General features: G+C 43.0%; 1 protein-coding gene across 2 annotated transcripts in view; it reads left to right on the top strand.

The window, feature by feature from the left end:
* The window catches only part of LOC120993333 (apoptosis facilitator Bcl-2-like protein 14), a 52,152-nt gene extending 41,773 nt beyond the window's left edge, over positions 1-10,379 (top strand). For both annotated transcript variants that reach the window (XM_040421862.1, XM_040421861.1), the window contains exons 3-6: positions 2,539-2,664; positions 5,348-5,409; positions 5,813-6,076; positions 9,770-10,379. In XM_040421862.1, coding sequence (XP_040277796.1) covers positions 2,539-2,664; positions 5,348-5,409; positions 5,813-6,076; positions 9,770-9,811 — 494 coding nt within the window. In that variant the 3' untranslated portion in view covers positions 9,812-10,379. The remainder of the gene's footprint in view (positions 1-2,538; positions 2,665-5,347; positions 5,410-5,812; positions 6,077-9,769) is intronic.
* Positions 10,380-21,452: the final 11,073 nt, after the last annotated feature.

Genomic DNA, 21,452 nt, shown 5'->3' with positions numbered 1-21,452 from the left:
GGACATACTCCTGTCTGATGAGAAAAACATTCGAGGAGTACATACACATAAGAGCAAAGTCCAGCAATTCTTTGTTTTGGCGCGGCCAGCCGACTCTCTTATGCGTATCAGCTTTGCCCTGACAGACGATGATTGAGAAAAGAATGATCTCACATTTTGAACTTCAACACACTGATCCTTTGTCCTCTCTCCTCATTATATACACATGTATTAAAAAATTTTGTATGGGGGAGTGGGGAGAAGTAGCTGTTGGCCAATCACTACTGACTGGGTAGGTCTGCTTTTATAGGGGAAAAATTTATAGGTGGAGCATCCACTGGTCTGAAGACCACCTAGTTCTCTGCTGAAGTATTAACTACCAGCCATCTTGTACCTCAGTTTCTCATCTTCCCATTGTACTTAAATCAGGATTAAGCTCTGTTCATATAACTGTCATGGTATCTGTTCTTAAAAGGTTTTTATGAGATATTAATATTGATGGCCTATCCTCAGGATAGTAACAAATGTTAAGCAGCACTCCAAAACCCAACTTCGGTAAGGTTCATTATATTCCTCTGGGTACCTGATGAAAGTCCACAGAACAAGTGGTGCACACAGATGAGGACCCAGGCTCGAGGGTCCTAGTCAGTAGATTAATAGAAGGATTCCACAGCACCCCTCAATTCCAAAAAAACTTGTGGTTTATGTAGAAAGCAACAAACTTAGCGACGTGATGTCTTTATCAAAAATAAATACTTCAGGTTGAAATGTCGCTATGTTTGTTGCCTTCTAAATAAACCACAAGTGTTTTGGAATTGACGAGTGCTGTGGACCCCTTCTATTAATCTATCAACAGAATAGGTCATCCATATCTGATCGCGGAGGTCAGACTCCTGGTTGTGCTCTGGTGAACGCCGTGGCATCTTCCTAAGACAGTGCTATCCCGGTCATCGGTCACATGGCCTAGGTGTAGTTCAATCCCATACAAGCGAATGGGCCTAGGCCAGGGATCAGCAACCTCCGGCACTCCAGATGTTCTGAAACTACAACTCCCAGAATGCTCTATTAACTTCTATGTGAGTTGTCAGAGCAGCCGACCATGTTTGCATGCTGGGAGTTGTAGTTTCACAGCAGCTGGAGTGCCGAAGGTTGCTGATCCCTGGCCTAGGTTGTAATACCAAGCAAAGCTACTATAGAATGTACAGAGTTGTGCTTGGTAAGCTGTGGGGAGGCCTCAGCACTCACTACAGTGCTGTGACCTCTATAAACAGCTGATCAGTGGGGTTCATTGGTATCAGTCCCCCCACAATCAGATATTGATCACCTATCCTGAAGATAAGCCATCAATATTAAACTCCCAAAAAATCTTTTGAATTGAGCAATGTCAAAGACTTATTTCGGGTCATTTATCAAACTGTAAAGTAGAACTGGCTTAGTTACCAACAGCAACTAATCAGATTCCACCTTTCATTTTCAAATTGAGCTGTCAAGAATGAAAGGTGGAATCTGATTGGTTGCTATGAGTTCTACTTTTCACCAGTTTGATAAATTACCCCAATAGTTTTTACAAAAGATCTCAATAAATCCTGGCTTATCTACCTGACTCGGGCCACTTTCACATGGTCAGTATTTCGCCTCAGTATTTGTAAGCCAAAACCAGGAGTAGAAACTGCAGAAAAAATATAATGGATTCATTTGTGCCTCTTCTATGTTTTGGACCCACTCCTGGTTTTGGCTCACAAATATGGATGTCATATAATGACCAAATACTGACAATGTAAAAGTAGTCTTATGATGGGGTCTGTCAAACTAAGGATTTATTTTTTACAGGAAACTGCAGACTATGCAATGCATATATTTTGGCTGGCTTATCACGTTCAGGTTTTTTGTTGCAGTTTTGAAGCCAGAGCTAGGACTGCATTCACAAAGTGAAAAAGACTTAATAAAAGTGTGCTCAATTTATGATCTATTTCAGACTTTAGTTTCAAAAATTGCATTAAAAAACCTGAACATGGAATTAATAATCTTACAACGTGTTAAAATTAAAACAATCATATGTTCACCCCTTACTCTAGCCCTGTGCTCTGCAGCACTCTTCTGGTACTTTCAGTAAGAGGGGAGTATATGATTTATTTATTTTTAAACACATTTTAGGTGTTGTCCAAGATATATTAATGATCTCTGAGAACTCCTTTAAGGATAGCCATTCTGTTTTTTTTTCCAGTAATATTCTTAAAAAGATGGACTGTATACAGGACAGAGAGAGTTAATGCATTAATATCAGCTCTAAAACCACAAGTCATGTGGAACCGCTGAGAATGTTAGGTATTAGTTCATAGAGGAATCAGGGCAATGGATTTAGTTTTTGGATATTTTTTTTTTATGTTAGTTGAGAGAAAATATATTACAATTATGGGAAAAACATATGCCATATGTTACAGTACACTAGCTAGGGTTTTCAGGAGTCTGAGTGCATTCAAAACTTTAACATGCTGCTTTCATCACAGAGTATCTCAACATGCCAAATATCTCAACATTTACACAACACAATCTGTTTAGGTGAGAAGAATGAAGATAGCTATTATGAACAAGTATCTGAAGAGATTGAGCTACTTGTGAAGGAAACTGAAAACTTGGAACTTGGTGGAAGAAAGCAAAGCTTGATTGGAGATTTAGATACAGACGGTATGTACACATGACCTGGGTAAGATCACCTTAAGGCCTCATGCACACAACCGTTGTGTGCATCCATGGCCGTTGTGCCGTTTTCAGTTTTTTTTTCGCGGACCCATTGACTTTCAATGGGTCCGTGGAAAAATCGGAAAATGCACCGTTTTGCAGCCGAGACCGTGATCCGTGTATCCTGACCATCAAAAAAATATGACCTGTCCTATTTTTTTGACGGACAACGGTTCACGGACCCATTCAAGTCAATGGGTCCGTGAAAGAACACGGATGCACACAAGATTGGCATCCGTGTCCGTGATCCGTGGCCGTAGGTTACTTTAATACAGACGGATCCGAAGATCCGTCTGCATAAAAGCTTTTTCAGAGCTGAGTTTTCACTTCGTGAAAACTCAGATCCGACAGTATATTCTAACACAGAGGCGTTCCCATGGTGATGGGGACGCTTCAGGTTAGAATATACTACGAATTGTGTACATGACTGCCCCCTGCTGCCTGGCAGGTGCTGCCAGGAAGCAGGGGGCAGCCCCCCCCCCTGTAGTTAATACATTGGTGGCCAGTGCGGCCGGAAGCCCCCTCCCTCCCCTGTAGTTAACTCATTGGTGGCCAGCCCCCCCTCCCTCCCCTGTAGTTAACTCATTGGTGGCCAGTGGGCCTCCCCTGTAGTTAACTCGTTGGTGGCCAGTGTGGCCTGCCCCCCTCCCTCCCCTGTAGTTAACTCATTGGTGGCCAGTGCGGCCGGCCCCCCCTCCCTCCCCTGTAGTTAACTCATTGGTGGCCAGTGCGGCCGGCCCCCCCTCCCTCCCCTGTAGTTAACTCATTGGTGGCCAGCGGGCCTCCCCTGTAGTTAACTCATTGGTGGCCAGTGTGGCCTGCCCCCCTCCCTCCCCTGTAGTTAACTCGTTGGTGGCCAGTGGGCCCCCCTCCCTCCCCTGTAGTTAACTCGTTGGTGGCCAGTGGGCCCCCCTCCCTCCCCTGTAGTTAACTCGTTGGTGGCCAGTGTGGCCTGCCCCCATCCCTCCCCTGTAGTTAACTCGTTGGTGGCCAGTGTGGCCTGCCCCCCTCCCTCCCCTGTAGTTAACTCGTTGGTGGCCAGTGGGCCCCCCTCCCTCCCTCCCCTGTAGTTAACTCGTTGGTGGCCAGTGGGCCCCCCTCCCTCCCCTGTAGTTAACTCGTTGGTGGCCAGTGGGCCCCCCTCCCTCCCCTGTAGTTAACTCGTTGGTGGCCAGTGGGCCCCCCTCCCTCCCCTGTAGTTAACTCGTTGGTGGCCAGTGTGGCCTGCCCCCATCCTTCCCCTGTAGTTAACTCATTGGTGGCCAGTGTGGCCTGCCCCCCTCCCTCCCCTGTAGTTAACTCGTTGGTGGCCAGTGGGCCCCCCTCCCTCCCTCCCTCCCCTGTAGTTAACTCATTGGTGGCCAGTGGGCCCCCCTCCCTCCCCTGTAGTTAACTCGTTGGTGGCCAGGGGAGGGGGGGGGCGGCCGCACTGGCCACCAATGTGTTAACTACAGGGGGAAGGGCTGCCCCCTGCTGCCTGGCAGCACCTGCCAGGCAGCAGGGGGCAGTCATGTACACAGTTCTTTTAGTATATTCTAACCTGAAGCGTCCCAATCACCATGGGAACGCCTCTGTGTTAGAATATACTGTCGGATTTCAGTTTCACGATGTAACTCAAATCCGACGGTATATTCTAACATAGAGGCGTTCCCATGGTGATGGGGACGCTTCAAGTTAAAATATACCATCGGATTGGAGAAAACTCAGATCCTATGGTATATTAACTCCTGACTTTACATTGAAAGTCAATGGGGGACGGATCCGTTTGAAATTGCACCATATTGTGTCAACGTCAAACGGATCCGTCCCCATTGACTTGCATTGTAATTCAGGACGCTCCGCACGGCCAGGCGGACACCAAAACAACTTTTTTTTCATGTCCGTGGATCCTCCAAAAATCAAGGAAGACGGACGAAAAAACGGTCACGGATCACGGAAAAACTGAATCCGTTTTTGCGGACCGCAAAAAAATACGGTCGTGTGCATGAGGCCTAAGTAAGAGAAGCTATGATGGAAAAATAATTTCCTTGTATTAGGTCAGTGTATTTTTCACAGGCAAAAGTCTCTTTTAAAAGGTCAGAGCAGTGTTGGCTGGACTACAATACTCATCATGCATACTTCTAGTCTCCCTAATGAGAAAGAGCGCCCCAAGAGTACTCCCAAGGCCACTCTGTTAACCAGGGCAATTTTTTGAAAGGAGAACTGGTTCATATGTCTCATTCAGATAGTACTGAATATAATTGTGTAATACTGAGACACCTCGTACATTTATCCTTTTGGAATGAGAACTGGCTTGCACATCTTTTTTTTCCAGTGGAGTATTACATGTGGCTCCCTCTCTGTGAGAAATGAATCACAAGAAATGTGGGTTTGTTAGAATTAAAATTTGGGGGGGGGGGGGTCGTGATGAATTATAAATACATAGAATTGATTTGCTCATCTAAAACATTTGTGATAAATTTGTATTTATGCCAGTTGTCTAATACATTAACAAATGTGTTCAAGATGAGCACCATATTTATGAAGTGTAGCACCTGTGCCTGTTCCACTTTTTCCGATGGGTGAAGTGGGCAACATTTTTATTACAGTTTGTTAATTAAGATTTGTCTGATTTTTTTTCTTCCTCCAGAAACTATGATTAAGAAGATTGTTGCTATTCTTCAAAAGGAAGGTGATGCCTATGACAGAAAGGTATGGAATAAATATTGTGAAATCTGATGACCATGTCTGTTACCATCTACATATTTTTACCATATGTAATTACTTTTCTATGTTATTTCAGAGACTGGTTAGGATTTTTATAGTAGTCACTTCTAGTATATTTATAGTTTAATAGGTAGAAGTAAAGGAACACATTGTATGATATTCACAAATGTCAGCCTTCGAGTCCTGTGGATCGCACAAAGGCTCCTCTGTTACATATATGACACCTAAATGGCACACAATAGATGGGGGTTTCCAGTTAAAGATTTTGTATATTGACTAGATATCGCATATCGACAAGATCTAAACGCTGGTTGTGACAATTAGGAGTATATAGTTTTCATCTAGAAGAATTACTAAAGCATACCTATATATATTTTATCATCTGCAGATTAAAGAAGACCCTGCCCTGAACAACTTTTTCAAAGATATTTCCTACAATTCATTCAAGCAGCTTGCTGACGTCTATGTAGATCAAGGGATCAAAAGGAGAGAGCCAGATGTAACTCCCGAGGATATGAAATTTGCATTCTCTGTTCACTTTACAAAACAAGTTGTGGGACTCTCTACTCACCCAGCAAACAGGATCATGGGCTTTGGGACCAAATATCTTCAGGACACTCTTACATGGCTTTCATACAGTAGAGAAAATCTGGTAAGTGATCTATATGAAATAATCCCAAGAAGTTGTCTATGGGTACTATCAGAGTAGTGGTTGACGAGTTGGAGTTTTTCCAAACCTGGCCATACACAAGATTAAATAAAAAAAGATTTTGGCTTGATCGACTGTCAGTCTAATGTGTAAGTAAGGGGGGGGGGGGTGCGCTAATTTTACCCAGTGGCAAAGGTATGGAAAATAAAGCTGGAGAATGTTGGGTTTCAATATGCCTGATCTTCCCTCATGTATGCCTGGTCTTCCCTCATGGGTGTTAAACAGTTGCCCAAATTTAAATTTCAGATCAGAACATTTGAGTAAGCTGCTACCAGACACCTTTAATGGTGGGTTAACTCCCTGAGAACAAATGATCGGGGATCAAATTGCCTAACACTACTCTCCCCGACATCTACTGTCAAGGTAGATTTTAGAGGTCTCTGTACACCCAAGATGGTTGGTTAGCCAGCATAAGATGTGTGAAAGCAGTTTATTTCAATAATGAACCTGCAAACTTGGTCACCCTGAGGATGAATGTTTATGGTGAAGTTAAGAAAAACAGCTCTCTCATGTATATAAACCAGGCTTTAATACTACTCCGATTACCATCCATAATTAATTTCAGGAGGTCCATGTGTGCATATGTTGGGAAGGATCTTTCAGTTGAAATAGCCCTTAGTTGTTGAAATATCCTAGGACCATCCAGTGCTAGATATCTGATTAACTTCCAGACCTAATTTCATACTTACCTAATCCCCAGCACTGCGTCCCAGTTGGTTCACTCCCCAGCCTACGCTGCTCGTCTCCGGTCCCTGCGTGTAAACTACAACCAATCACTGGACGCTTTGTGATTGGTGATCTGCTCCCCTTATGTCACGTGACCACTTGACATGATGCAAGAGAAGCAGTGGCCAGTGATTGGCTGCAGCAGCATTAAACAAGAAGTTTACATGGAGGAACCCAAAACAAGCAGTGAAGGCTGGGGAATGAATAAGCCGGGGTCTAGCGCTGGGGACCAGGTATGTATGACCGGTCCCGTATGTGGAAAGATTCATTTAAAGGCGGATGCAAAAAAATAGAACTTACTCTATGTGCATTCTGTGTCTGTATGTCCTCATGGCCGTTTCGCAAAAAATAGAACATATCTTATTACTGTCCGCATTATGGACAAGGATGGGACTGTTCTATTAGGGGCCACTGCTTCTGTTCCGCAAACGGGATGCGCGCGGCCGGTATGCGTGTTTTGCAGATCCGCAATGTACATGAGCCCTAAGCCTGTAACAGGTTCTTATAATAGTTTGCTACAATATTCAATACTGATGCAAAAAGTGATGTTAATTTACTGGTTTTCTTTGTCATAGCTCACTCCTCATGGTCATTATTGTATTAGAGGCTATGCACTAATATGAAGAGCTTCTGTCTTATGCAGTGTAGTTGCCATATGAGCTGAAATTATCACTGAGTCAACCACATACAAATCACACTGCCACTTCTTCCTACATGTTGTAACATGATATTATATACACAACATAAACCTCCAAGTAACGTGAGGTCAGCAAATGTTAAATGGTAATAGGAATAGAATGGCAGAAGAAAATAGGTCAAGGTTATTATTGTAATTAAGATACTGTATCTATGTGTCAGCCTCAATGTAATGATAGACCTATTAATTATGTGATGAAAAATGATCTAAGCAACTCAACTCCGCCTATGAGTAGAAAACAGGGTCTTATCCAAAGATTTACTGAAGCACATGCCGGTTCTACAAGAATCAGCATTGACTTCTAGCAAGTGATAGAGAACTAAGGGCTATAGAACTATAAAAGCCTGCTATACTATACTGTGCATAGCAATTATAATGGCAAATTACTTATGTGCCTGCATTGGCTGATATATTCAGTGTAATAAAATGTCATGTAAGTACAAGCACTTGGCTATCTCCAGCAGCTCTATAGATTTCAATGGACCAGCAGCAGCCCCGCCAATCAGACAGTTAGCCCTTATCCTGTGGATAGGGGATAGAATTTAAAGGGAGACCTGTCACATTGAACATGGTGAGCTGCAGGCAGCATGTTATAAGTAGGAGATACTGAGCAGATTGCTATATCGTTTTGTGGGAAAAGATTCAGTATAAGTTGCATTTTATTCATTTATATTCCTGCTCATTCTGGTCCTTGAAGTCAAGGAGATGGTTCTATCAGTGATCGACAGTTATTGCTGTATACACATTCAAAGAGGGAAGGCTGTCAATCAGTGATAGGACTGCCCCCTGGACTTCAAAGTAAGAATAAGCAGGAATTGAAATCAATGTAATGCAAGTTATACTGAATCTATTTTCAAAAAACTATATATCGATCTACTCAGCTCTTCCTGCTCTATAGCGAGCTGCCTGCAGAATACTTTACATTTTCATGGTGACAGGATTCCTTCAAGCCTCTAATCTTTGGGAGTCCGACTGGTGGGACCTCCAAGGATCATGAAAACCTAGGTTCCATAGTATCCTATGAGAATGAAGTGGGGGTGTGCATGTGTGACCACCGCTCCTTTCACTTCTGAAAAAACGTCAAGTGCTGTATTTGGCAGTCCTATAGATGTGAATGGAGCAGTGGTTACATGTGCATCATCACTCCATTTTCATAAGAGACTCCAGGACCTCCATTTTCATGGACCCTCTGGGTCCCAGCGAAAGGCCCCCATTGATCAGATACAACCCCTATCTAACGTAATGCAGGCAGTAGTTTTACAGCATCCTGGGGTTGGCAAAAGTCCTTCCAGCTACTTATGTACCATCATAAAATTGTCACAAGATAGTCTGTAGTGGGCAGCCATGAGCGTTATTCACGGATAACAGCTCCATGTTTTAAGGTGCTATTTCTCCTTAATGAGAGCACCTAGTAGGCATAAGGAGTCTCATGGGCCAGGCAATGCTCCTTCAGGAAAAAGATATGCAAATTTGCCTTTTTTTAAAAAAAGAAAAAGAAAGCTGAACCTTGGATGCCACCAGATGTAAGCTATCTATCAATGCACCACCTTTTAAACAGGCCTTGAGACATAATTTAGGATTATAACTAAGCCAGTACCTCATCTGCAGACAGCTGTTTCAGGGTCATTGCCTCTCATCAGTGCAGAGCAAAGAGAAAAGGCTGTATATGAGTTACTGACTGATTTGCATTGTACTCCTTTTGAGGTGAAAATCATTTTTTTCAATTGGTTTTATTAAAAATGTTGAGCCATTTCCTGTGTACGACCTTGAGATTCTCTAGTAGCAAGCTGTTTACACTCTGTTCCGTCAGGAAGCTCAGCCGATGGCCCCTTTTCTCTGACCTTATTATAGCTCAATTCTTATCTTAGTGATAAGAATATGGCTTTAATAAGTGTTTATGACCTTTTAGTAATTTAGAGCTAAGGGTTATTAGATGACTGGGACAAAATGAAAGTGAAAGTAGGATTCACACAGCTAGACAAATAATTAACCCTCTGTGACAGAACAGATGAATATTTTTTAATAAAGAGCAATTGTAAAAAATTACTTTTACAAGGTCAACATTGACTTACAGAGGTTCACCTCCTACTTTTTTTTTTTAAAGAGAGCTCATTTGCATATATTATAGTTATTCACTTTATTAAATACTGTATTTTTAAAAAATGTTTTAAATATTTACTTACCTTCTGGTTGTTTTGCCTTTTTCTCCTCAGACTCTCACTGCTGATCCAGAAGAATGTATCAGCCCTGACTGAGAACAGCACTCATTACTAACCGCCCTGATGCTGGCACACGGCGACTTCTTTATATGTGATATAATCATTATATTCTATGTAATACTACTGCTGGATCAGTATAAGGATTTTAGATTGTAAATATTCCAAAATAAACTAAAGTTGTTGGGTATTAAATTATTTTTTTTTGTGGAAGACCTGGCAAATGTTGATATGTTAAGAATTATTACATTCCACTAATTACAAATCCCTTTGCATGTGGAAAACATGTAAAACTGTATGATGTCATTTGTTTTTCAAATTTAAGTGACATCAACAGCCTTTCATATGGAACTTCAACTTCTCCCTTTCCTCTGATTTCACACTGCATGTCTCTTTTGCCATGTTGTGGATCAGCTGACCTACTTCCCATATCTTCCTATGAGCTTGTTCACCTGATATCTTTCCGGCATTAAGGGGTTGTCTGGAATTTTAAGAAATGGCCAATGAGCAGTAAATAGCATTAAAGGCCATCTGTCAGCAGATTTGTACCTATGACACTGGCTGACCTGTTAGATGTGCGCTTAGCAGCAGAAGGCATCTGTGTTGGTCCCATGTTCATATGTGTCCGCATTGCTGAGAAAAATGATGTTTTAATATATGCAAATGAGCCTCTAGAAGCAATGGGGGCGTTACCATTGCAGAGAGAGCTGAGCCCATTGCTCCTAGAGGCTCATTTGCATATATTAAAACATTATTTTTCTCAGCAATGCGGGCACATATGAACATGGGACTAGCACAGATGTCTTCAGCTGCCAAGCGCACATCTAACAGGTCAGCCAGTGTCATAGGTACAAATCTGCTGACAGATGCCCTTTAAATAAAAAATAAATAAAAAAAACTGTTAAATCACCTGTAGCTTCATTGCCCCTGCTCCTACAGTAATGACATAATGTACTACATTCACATGTTCACTGTAGGGATCAGTGGTGCTGGGGAGGTGGGGGTTTTAATATGCAAGTATTGGTTATTTTTTAATTGTATGCTATTTTTAAACCCTTTTTTTCATTAAAAAGAATGTGTAAATCAAGTTGTTATGTTAAACATATTTTGAAATAATTTTTGATTTAATTTCTGATTTTCTATGTTACTATCTATATTCCCCAAAAATTCCTGCAATTTCCCTATTTGCCACTAAGGCCTCATGCACATGGACTGTTGTTTTGGTCTGAGCCGCAGTTTTTGCAGCTCTGATGCGGACCCATTCACTTCAACTTTTTTACATATCCTATTCTTGTCCGTTTTGCAGACAAGAATAGGCATTTCTACAATGGGCCGCCCCTTCCATTCCGCAAATTGCGGAAGGCATACTGGCGGCTTCCCGTTTTTTGCGGATCCGCGGTTTGCGCACCGCAAAAAACTGAATGGTCGTGTGCATGAGGCCTTAGCCTAATAATCTTTTACAGATCACTTTTGCTGGATCTGGGGAGTCCAGCATTCAGTTTCTGTGCTGGAACATAATACCAGAAACTGGCTGCAGATGTGAATGTAGCCTTTTCAGTGCCTTATATGTAGCCTTCTTGCAGTACATTTGCTTTTTGAGAAAGACTCACAAAATTGTGGGGTTAATTGTACTAAATTTTCATATGATAAAATCAAGCACTTTATCTGATTATATTGAGATCTTTTGTCTCCCCTCATCCCTCCACAGTGTTTACATTAGATACATTTTTGTGTACATAAAATATTTTGTATATAGAATGTATTTTGCATACAATTTTATGACCATAAAATGTGTTGAAATGTTGTTGAGTTCACAGAAAATCCAAAAAATAAACAATGTTTCTAACAGTTTGCGAAAGTGTGATTTTCACAGTTCGGCCACTAATAGGCATTTATTAATTCTAATGTATGAGCAGTTGGCTATGGCAAACTCAAAGGCAGGAATTTATTATGAGGGGAATATTTGAAGTCAGTCTGCATTTTCTTACCTTATGGCACATTTATCAAATGTCACATGTTTGTCTTATCCTTAAAGGTGTTGTCTGGGTTCAGAGCTGAACACGGGCATTACCCTTTCTTTCCTCACTCAGCCCTCTGATTTGAGCATCAGAGCATTTCATGCTCCGATGTTCCCCTTGCCCTGCACTGTATCATGCAGGACAAGGGCTGTTTGTTTACCTTTTTAGGCCTCATGCACACGACCGTGCCGTTTTTTTGCGGTCCGCAAACTGCGGAGCCGCAAAAAACGGAAGCCTTCCGCAATTTGGGGAACGGAACGGGCGGTGATTGAAGTGAATGGGTCCGCATCCGAGCCGCAGTTTTTGCGGACCATAACTACGGTCGTATGCATGAAGCCTTACACTGCTAGGCGAAGGCTTCCGCCTAGCAGTGATCCCGGTGACATCACCAGCACTAATGGGTTAGGGCAGCGCTAAAGACTACCCATTAGTGCTGGCGACATCACCGAGCTCACTGCTAAACGGAAGTCTCCACCTAGCATATCCCGGTGCGTCACTGCATCTGAAGAAAAAGCCCTTGCCCTGCGCTATACATCTCAGAGAAAGGCCTCATGTACACGACAGTATTTTTTCACGGTCCGCAAAACGGGGTTCCGTTGGTCCGTGATCCATGACCGTTTTTTTCGTCCGTGGGTCTTCCTTGATTTTTGGAGGATCCACGGACATGAAAAAAAAAGTCGTTTTGGTGTCCGCCTGGCCGTGCGGAGCCAAACAGATCCGTCCTGACTTACAATGCAAGTCAATGGGGATGGATCCGTTTGACGTTGACACAATATGGTGCAATTGCAAACGGATCCGTCCCCATTGACTTTCAATGTAAAGTCAGGAGTTAATATACCATCGGATCGGAGTTTTCTCCAATCCGATGGTATATTTTTACTTGAAGCGTCCCCATCACCATGGGAACGCCTCTATGTTAGAATATACCAACGGATTTGAGTTACATCGTGAAAACTCATATCCGACAGTATATTCTAACACAGAGGCGTTCCCATGGTGATGGGGACGCTTCAAGTTAGAATATACTACGAACTGTGTACATGACTGCCCCCTGCTGCCTGGCAGCACCTGATCTTTTACAAGGGGCTGTGATCCACACAATTAACCCCTCAGGTGCCGCACCTGAAGGGGTTAATTGTGCGTATCATAGTCCCCTGTAAGAGATCAGGGGCTGCCAGGCAGCAGGGGGCAGACCCCCCTCCCTCCCCAGTTTGAATATCATTGGTGGCCAGTGTGCGACCCCCCCTCCCTCTATTGTATTATCATTGGTGGCCAGTGTGCGCACCCCCCCAGCCCCCCCTCTATTGTATTAATATCATTGGTGGCCAATGTGCGCCCCCCCGGCCCCCCCCTCTATTGTATTAATATTATTGGTGGCCAGTGTGCGGCTGGTGAGCTGGTGAGTAGTGATAAGCAGCATAGGCGATATTCCAATTCGCGATATTTCGCAAATTTTTGGCCAAATATTTGCCATGAATTCACAAATTAGAGATCTTCAGTCATTTACTTGACTGCAAAAAATCGGCAATGTAATATATTCGCAATAAAAATTCGCGATTACAATATTCGCAATCAACACTAAGGGGTAGGCAACTTTCCTATTGGTTGTGTAGGGATTTGCTCTGGTAGGCAGGGTAAGCGGACGCAATACAGAGGCAAAACCACGGTTGAAAAGCAAAAGTCAGTGTTTATTCACACAAAAAGTACAAATACTTGGCAGGGCCCTGGTGTTAATTCACACCGCAGGAATCCTCGTGTTAATTCACACAGCAAAAGCCCACAGAACTAAAAAACAAGTCACCTGGCAGTCCACCCCTGGCTTCCAGCTGGAAGCTCTCATGCAGCTCTCAGCCTTGCAGTATGGCAGAACTCCTCAGCTCCCAAAACACAGAGCTCCACTATCACCTGGAGGTTCATTCCACACCCAGCTGAGCTGCTGGCTGGGTTTTTAAACCCCAGCCCAAAACCTGGCCTGGACGTGGGGAACAGCCACCCACCCTGCTCTTTGGCTGCTCCCAATAAGAACCGGCCCGGATAGGCTTTACAGCCACACTAAGTAAAACAGTGTCAGCGAGCACTAGCTGCAGCTGACACACAAAATAACCGGTTCTTATCTCACCGAGGCCAGGAACCTCGGTGACACGTACCTTCCGTCAATCACTGACCCCTGCGCCTTCCTACAGTTGCTAGGGATGTTGCTAAGTGCCGATATTCACGATAAATTCGCAATTAGAATATTCGCAATCAACACTTTTTGTGAATACGAATATATAGCACTATATTCTAAATATTCACAAATTCTCAAAGTGGCAATATTCGGGATTAAAATTTGCGATTCAAATATTCGCGCTCAACACTACTAGTGAGCCCAAAAAGTTGCAAATGCCCCATTTTGCGACTTTATGAAGCCAGAAGTTTGGAGTGAAGGCATTCTACATCAGGGCCAACTCAAAGAGTGATGGCATAGGATATGACACCCCTTTTTGATTGACAACTTATGGTACCTCTATAGATTCTAAAAATGAAGGGCCACATAACAGTTTTAGAGACCTTCACTGTTTAAACCTGCACAGTGGCACTCAAGCGGTGCTGGAAACTTCAGCAGAGCTCTGTTTAAATGAAAGAGTGGTGCTGCAGCTCACTGCTCAGTCTGTGCTTGCAGCCTATCAGAGGCCGGCTCAGGCAGTGCTATGATGTCATTATCATCGCGCTGCCTGAGCCGGGCAGCATACAGCACGGGACAGGCCGGAAGAGGCCTGCATCGCATCGTTGACACCCGCATAGAGGTAAGTATTAGTGTATTTTTATAGATTGCACAAGATAGCAAAGAAGAACCATGGGGCATCTAGGGACATTTTTTTTTTTACTTGCACATTATAGGGGGCACTTGGTGGCACTAAAGTGCCACTTCTTACTGGCCCATTTTTTTTTTTGGGGGGGGGGCACTATGGGGGCATCTGGTGGCTTTAAAGGGACTTTTTTATTGGCATACTTTGGGGGGCACTATGGCATCTTGTGGCACTAAGTGGGCATTTTTTACCTGGCACATTATAGGAGGCACTATAGGGGAGAGTGACACTATTGGACATCTGCTGGCACTATAGGGGCATTATTTACTGGCACGCTATGGAATGCACTATGGGGGAAAGCAGCACTATGGTGCATTTGGTGGCACTATAGGGAGGGGCATTATTTTCTGGCACTATGGGGGAGAGGAGCACTATGGGGCATCTGGTGGCTCTAAAGGGTCCTTTTTTTACTGGCACAATATGGTGGGCACTATGGCATCTGGTGGCACTAAGGGGGCATTTTTTTACTGGCACATTATGGGGCATCTGCTTGCACTAAAGGGGCATATTTACTGGCACTTTATGAGGGAGAGGAGCACTTTGGGGGCATCTGGTGGCACTAAGAAAGGGGCATTTTTTACTGGCAAATTATGGGGGCACTATGGGGGAGAGGAGCACTATAGCGGTATCTGCTGGGGGCACTAAGGAGGGGCATTTTTTACTGGCATATTATGGGGGGCACTATGGGGAAGGGGGATAGGAGCACAATGGAGGCATGTGCTGGGGCACTAAGATCAGGTATTTTATATTGGCACAATACTAGGGGCACAATATAGGGATATTTTATACTGGCATACATTATGGGGACATTAGCTCAACTGTGGGCACTAAGAGGGGGTATTTCTTGTACGGTCATATTATAAGGAGAATTATTACTATTAGGGTCCATTCAGACGTCCATAGTGCATTGCAGATCCGCAATACACCCGGCCGGCATCCCCCATATAACTGCCTAGGACATGTTCTATTTTTTTTCCGGAGCCGCGGACCGGAAGATCGGGGGCGCGCTCCGGAAATGCGGATGCGGAGAGCACATAGTGTGCTCTCCGGATGCATTCCGTCCCCTTTCCGCAATTTGTGGAACGGATGCGGACGTGTGAATGAAGCCTTAGGGGGTATTATGGTGGACTTTACTACTACTGGGGGCTATGGGGAACATGATTACTAGTATGGGCACTACGGGGGCATTATTACTAAGTGTGCTCTGGCAGAGAGTTATTTCTATTGGCAGGATTTTGGGAAGCACTGTTACAGTTGTGGGCACCCTGGCACAGTATCAGCTTAGCACTATTATTTTTGAGGGACATTATGTTTATACTATTAGTGTCAGGGGCACTATTTACTGGGAGCAGTTATTTTTCTTTTTTTAGAGCACTGTGGGCCAATAATTATTGAAGGCACTATCTGTGTGGTACTAGTATTTTCAGGGGGGCTTTATTATGCGCTGAGCGCGCCACATTTTTTTTTCTTTGGACCTCCCCTAGACAAAATTTCTGGGTGCTCCCTTGGGCACCACTGCGCAGCGAAGATTTTGTTGTCAGATATTTTTGGTTTTGAATAAAGATGTGAGAACAGGCCAAAAGTTACTTTACAGAGACAAAAACTAAATAAAAATGAACAAGCCCATTGGTCCCCAGGGATCTCTTATACATGGGTCCTTATGCTAAAATGAATCACCTTTCCTTGGGTCTATGCTTCCAAATGAAGTGAAGGAAAGTTGGTTCCAGCCATATTCTGCTCAAATTAAAAAACTCGGATGTGTGGTCAGGGTGGAGCCACATTCCCATATGCACAAGGCAAAAACAATGTACTGATTTTGCATTTGCTATATAAATGAATATGCAAATATTTGGACCAAAATAAATGATCCCCTACCAGGGGCGTTGCTAGGGTAAAACATTCGGGGCCTGGGCCCCTGATGTTTTGTCCCAGGCCCCAAATGTACTGCCTGCCAGATAGATAAAACTGTATTGCCATCCTCAGGACGGCAATACAATTGAATCTAATGCCCTGCAAGAGCTGAAGGACCTGTGATGACATCACAGTCCATGTGATCAGTTCTTAATGCAGTAGCTGAAAAGGACCTGCGATGATGTCACCATCATGTGACCAGTGCAGGAGAGGACAGCTCAGCAGTGAAGAGAAGTCCTGGGAAGAAGCTGTGGTGATGTCTGTATATGAGGAGAGGTAAGTGAAGGGAGAGGCAGAGCAATGCTGGGAGTTGTAGTTATTTAACTGGGACTGTATGTTAGGGCTAAAGGGAGGGAAGTTATTTACATGAGACAGTGGGGTGGATTGATGTAATTTACATGGGACTGAAAGTTGAGGGGGTGATGTTATTTACATGGGAATGCATGTTGGAGGTGGCTGGGGCACAATGATGTTATTTACGTGGGACTGTATGTTGAAGGTGTTTGGAGGAATGATGTTATTTACATGGGACAGAATAATAAGGGGGTGATGGGACTGTATGTTGGTGTTGGCTGGGGAGGGGGTGATATTTACATGGGACTATATGTTGAAGGGGGCCGGGGAGGAGGTGATGTTATTTACGTGGGACTGTATATTGGAGGGGGCAGGAGAGATGGTGTGATGTTATTTACATGGGACTGTATATTGGAGGGGGTTGAGAGATGGTGTGATGGTATTTACATGGGACTCTACGGCGGAGGAGGGAAATAATGTTATTTACATGGGACTGTATGGCAGAGGGGCTGAGGAATTATATTTTCTGAGGACAGTAAACGGAGGAATATAACTACAGGGGGCACTTCAGGGCAAGCATTATAACAGTAGGGGACAATATAATTACTAGGGTCAATGTAGGTGCATTATAAAAGTAGGTGGCGATATAAATACTGCGGCACTTCAGGGTGAGCATTATACCAGTAGGGGGCATTATAAATACTGGGGGCACTGGGGGGCATTTTAAAGCCAGGTGACATTAGGCGTTCTTTTTACTACTGGGGGCTCTATAGGAGGGACTTCTAGATCTGTATTATTTCTAAGAGCACTATGGGGGTCTTATTACTACTGAGGGGTCTGCAGAGAGCTTTATTACCACTGGGGGAACAATAGGGGGCCTTATTTCTATTGGAGGCTCTGTGAGGGCATTATTAATACTGGAGGGCTCTTCTACTAATGGGGGCACTCTTGGGGAGCACTATCATTGTTGTTGGCAGTATTACTAATGAGGGTATTATAGAAGGGAATTACTATTGGTGGGACTATGAGGAGTACTATTACTATGGAGGGGCGCTCTAATTTTTCTTCAGGATAGTATTTGGGGGTACAGAAAAGTGAGGAAGCTAAGATGTCTGTGTGTTACACTCTGCAGGGACGGGGCGGCTGAGAGAAGTTGTCCGGACTGAATGGGGAAGATGATGACAGAGAAGATCTACATCAGAGGAGACGTCACCTGGGAGGCACTGGATGTGAGAGGTATGTGCTGCTGTATAGCAAGTACAGTAAAATGCCTTCAATGCTAGTGTTTGCGGAAGGGGGGGGGGGTCGGTTGGTCGACTTAGAGAATTGGGCCATATGCATTGGGGCACCTGCCCTCTACCATAACAAGACAGGGTCATTGTGGAGCATTTTGAAGCTAAGGTATGTACTGATGGGTTTTCGTGACAGTTACTTTTTAGTGATGACACTCACACATTGCAATTCTGGTTTTGGATGACGATAACCACATAAATGTGAAGAAAGTTGTGGTTTGACAAAAACTAGCTAAAGGTCCTTTTACACAGATGGATAATTAGGTCAGTTATTGGGTATGAGAGCTTATAGAAATGCTTTTTACCAAAAAATTGTCTCATGTAAAAAGTACCAGCTATCACCTGATGAATGAGCAAACACTTGTTCATCAAGTGATCCTGTCTTTAGGTTGACACCTAGAATTCTTTCTGTGAAGCACAGGAACAATGATTTTCTATGGTGACAAGTGATCACTTGTTCCCATAGAGCAAAGGTGATTACTGCATATAACTGCAACTTTCATCTTCCACTGATGATCAGGCAATTATTGGGAGCATTTGGTTTGTACCCGTTAATTGCCTCAAACATTGGTCCATGTAAAAGGAACTTTACTGTTCATGGGCAGTCAGTGGGACACACTTTAATATATCTCAATGAATTACTGCAAATGGATATTCTGCGCAGACCTTGCATTTATGCTGGTTAAACATGTTCTTTGTCTTGTACTTATACATTTTCTGTACACTAATCAGTAAACAGTTAACAGGCCTTAGTAACCAATTGCTTGATATGGCTGTTTTCACTCTCCCCAGGGAGTGGTTAGAACAGACAGTGTAGGCAAAGCAGAAGCCTATCTCTTATATTATAAAAATGAGTTTGTCTGTCCGTCCATCTGACTGTCTGTCTGTTCGTTCTTTATGCGCGACCAAATGACTAGTGTTGAGCGGGAGGTGCCATATTCGATTTCGACGAAATTCGCGAATATTCGCTTAAATATTCGTCTCATATTCTTCGAAATCGAAAATTCGTCATTATTCTAGTTATCGCGATTAAAATAATCGCGTATTGCGATTTTAACTTAAGGTTACTTCCCTATTGGTTCGATATCTAGAATTAGCGAAGGTGACGAATATGACGAATGTATTCGTCATATTCCTCAAAACGAAGATAAAGTATTCTCCATCTTCGTTTTAGCTCCATATTTGTCAACTTCGCTAATTCTAGCAATCAAATAGGAAAGTTGACTAGAGACAGCTAAGTTTTTAATTCGCTATGCGATAATATTACTTTGCTTTTTTTTTAAATAAATAAAATAATTATAATACTTGATAATTATAATTATTCTATTTATTAAAAAAAAAAAAAGTAATATAATCGCATAGCGAATTAAACACAGCTGTCTCTATAGTCAACCTTCCTATTTGTTTGCTAGAATTAGCGAAGTTGACGAATATGGAGCTAAAACGAAGATGGAGAATACTTCGTTATCTTCGTTTTGAGGAATATGACGAATACATTCGTCATCTTCGCTAATTCTACCAAGCCAACCATAGTAAACCAGGTCTAAGTTGAAATCGCAATGCGATTACTTCAAGTTATAATAATCGAATTGCGATTTTAACTTAGAGCTGTGTTTCTAATGGGTCAGCTTGCTAGAATTAACGAAGTTAACGAATATGGAATATAGCAGTGCTAAGTTGAAATCGCAATTCGATTAATTCAAGTTATAATAATCGAATTGCGATTTCAACGTAATTCTCAAATCCGACAGTACATTCTAGTATGGAGGCGTTCCCATGGTGATGGGGACGCTCCATGAGCACGGAAGTCGGCAGAAGCGGCAACGGGCACTGACTGGAGCAGCCAGGAAGCCAGGAATCCTCAGGACAGGTAAGAACTACTTTTGGGAAGTGGGAAAGAAAAAAATATAACAATAAAATAAAATAAAAAAAATAATATTCGAAATAGCGAATTTATAGTGCTATATTCAAAATATTCGTGAATTAGCGAAGTGCTGATATTCGCTAAAAAAAATTTGAATATTCGCGCTCAACACTACAAATGACTTGACCGATCTTCACCAAATTTGGCACACAGGTACATAAGGTGTCCAGGAAGGTTTTAGAACGGGTCTTAGCTCTCTATGACGTACCGTTCCTGAGATATTCCCAAAAAATGACCTGCATTAGCCAATAGAAGCCTGCAAGTCTTTCACTCTTATCCCAACTGCCATACACACGGTCACATGTCCCTTCTCGGCCAATAGAAGCTCGCAGGCTCTTAGTCTCCACATACACACAGTTTTACGCCAGGTTTCCATAACAACCCAGTCATTTTTCTTTACTGCTATAGGTCAGCTTTAGGCTAGGGCTACACAACGACATGTGTTACGCGACAATAAGTCGCACAACACATAGGGCACAACTACACTGCTATATTAGGGTTGAGCGAACCCATGGAAGTTCGGGTTCACCAGGTTCAGCCGAACTTCAGGTCAAAGTTCGGGTTCGGGACCCAAACTTGACCCGAAATTCACCCCGAACTCCATTTAAGTCAATGGGGACCCGACCTTCACTTTATTATTTTCCGTTATAACATGGTTATAATGAAAAATTATAGCATTCTTAAAACAGAATGCTAAATAAAATTTCTATTGAGGGGTTAAAAATTTTTATAAAAAAAACTCACCTCATTCACTTGATTGCTTAGCCGGTATCTTCTTTTCTTCAGGACCTGCAAAGGTCCTTCTATCTTCATTCAGCAGGACCTGCGATGACGTCAGCGTGCTCACCACGTGGTGAGCGCGGTGACATCACCGCAGATCCTTTTGCAGGTCCTGAAAAAAAGAAGATACCGGCTGCACGATCAAGTGGATGGGAGTTGTTTTTTTAACCCCTTAATAGACATTTTATTTAGCATTCTGTTTTAAGAATGCTATTATTTTTCATTATAACCATGTTATAAACGGAAAATAATAAAATTACCCGAACACCGAACTTCTGTGAAAAAGTCCCGGTTCGGGTCCGGGTACCTGAACCCGCAAAGTTCGGTACGAACCCAAACTTTGCAGTTCAGTTTTGCTCAATTCTATGCTATATGTGTCGCGCGACAATTTTTATAATAGTCTATGGTGTTGCACTGTGACATGCAACATGCTGCGACTGTGACGCAACAAATCCATCTTTTTCCGTCATGTCGCAGCATATCGCATGTCACAGTGCAACACCATAACCTATCATTATAAAAATTGTTGAGACAAAATGTCACGAGACACATGTCGTAGTGTAGCCCTAGCATTAAAGGGCTAGGGCGCTGTGAAGGTCACTGTTAAGGGGG

This window comes from Bufo bufo, chromosome 3 (genome assembly GCF_905171765.1).
Source record: "Bufo bufo chromosome 3, aBufBuf1.1, whole genome shotgun sequence".
In the NCBI taxonomy this organism is placed as follows: Eukaryota; Metazoa; Chordata; class Amphibia; order Anura; family Bufonidae; genus Bufo; species Bufo bufo.
Note: the sequence above shows the minus strand (reverse complement) of the source record. Positions and strands in the feature narration are given on the sequence as shown.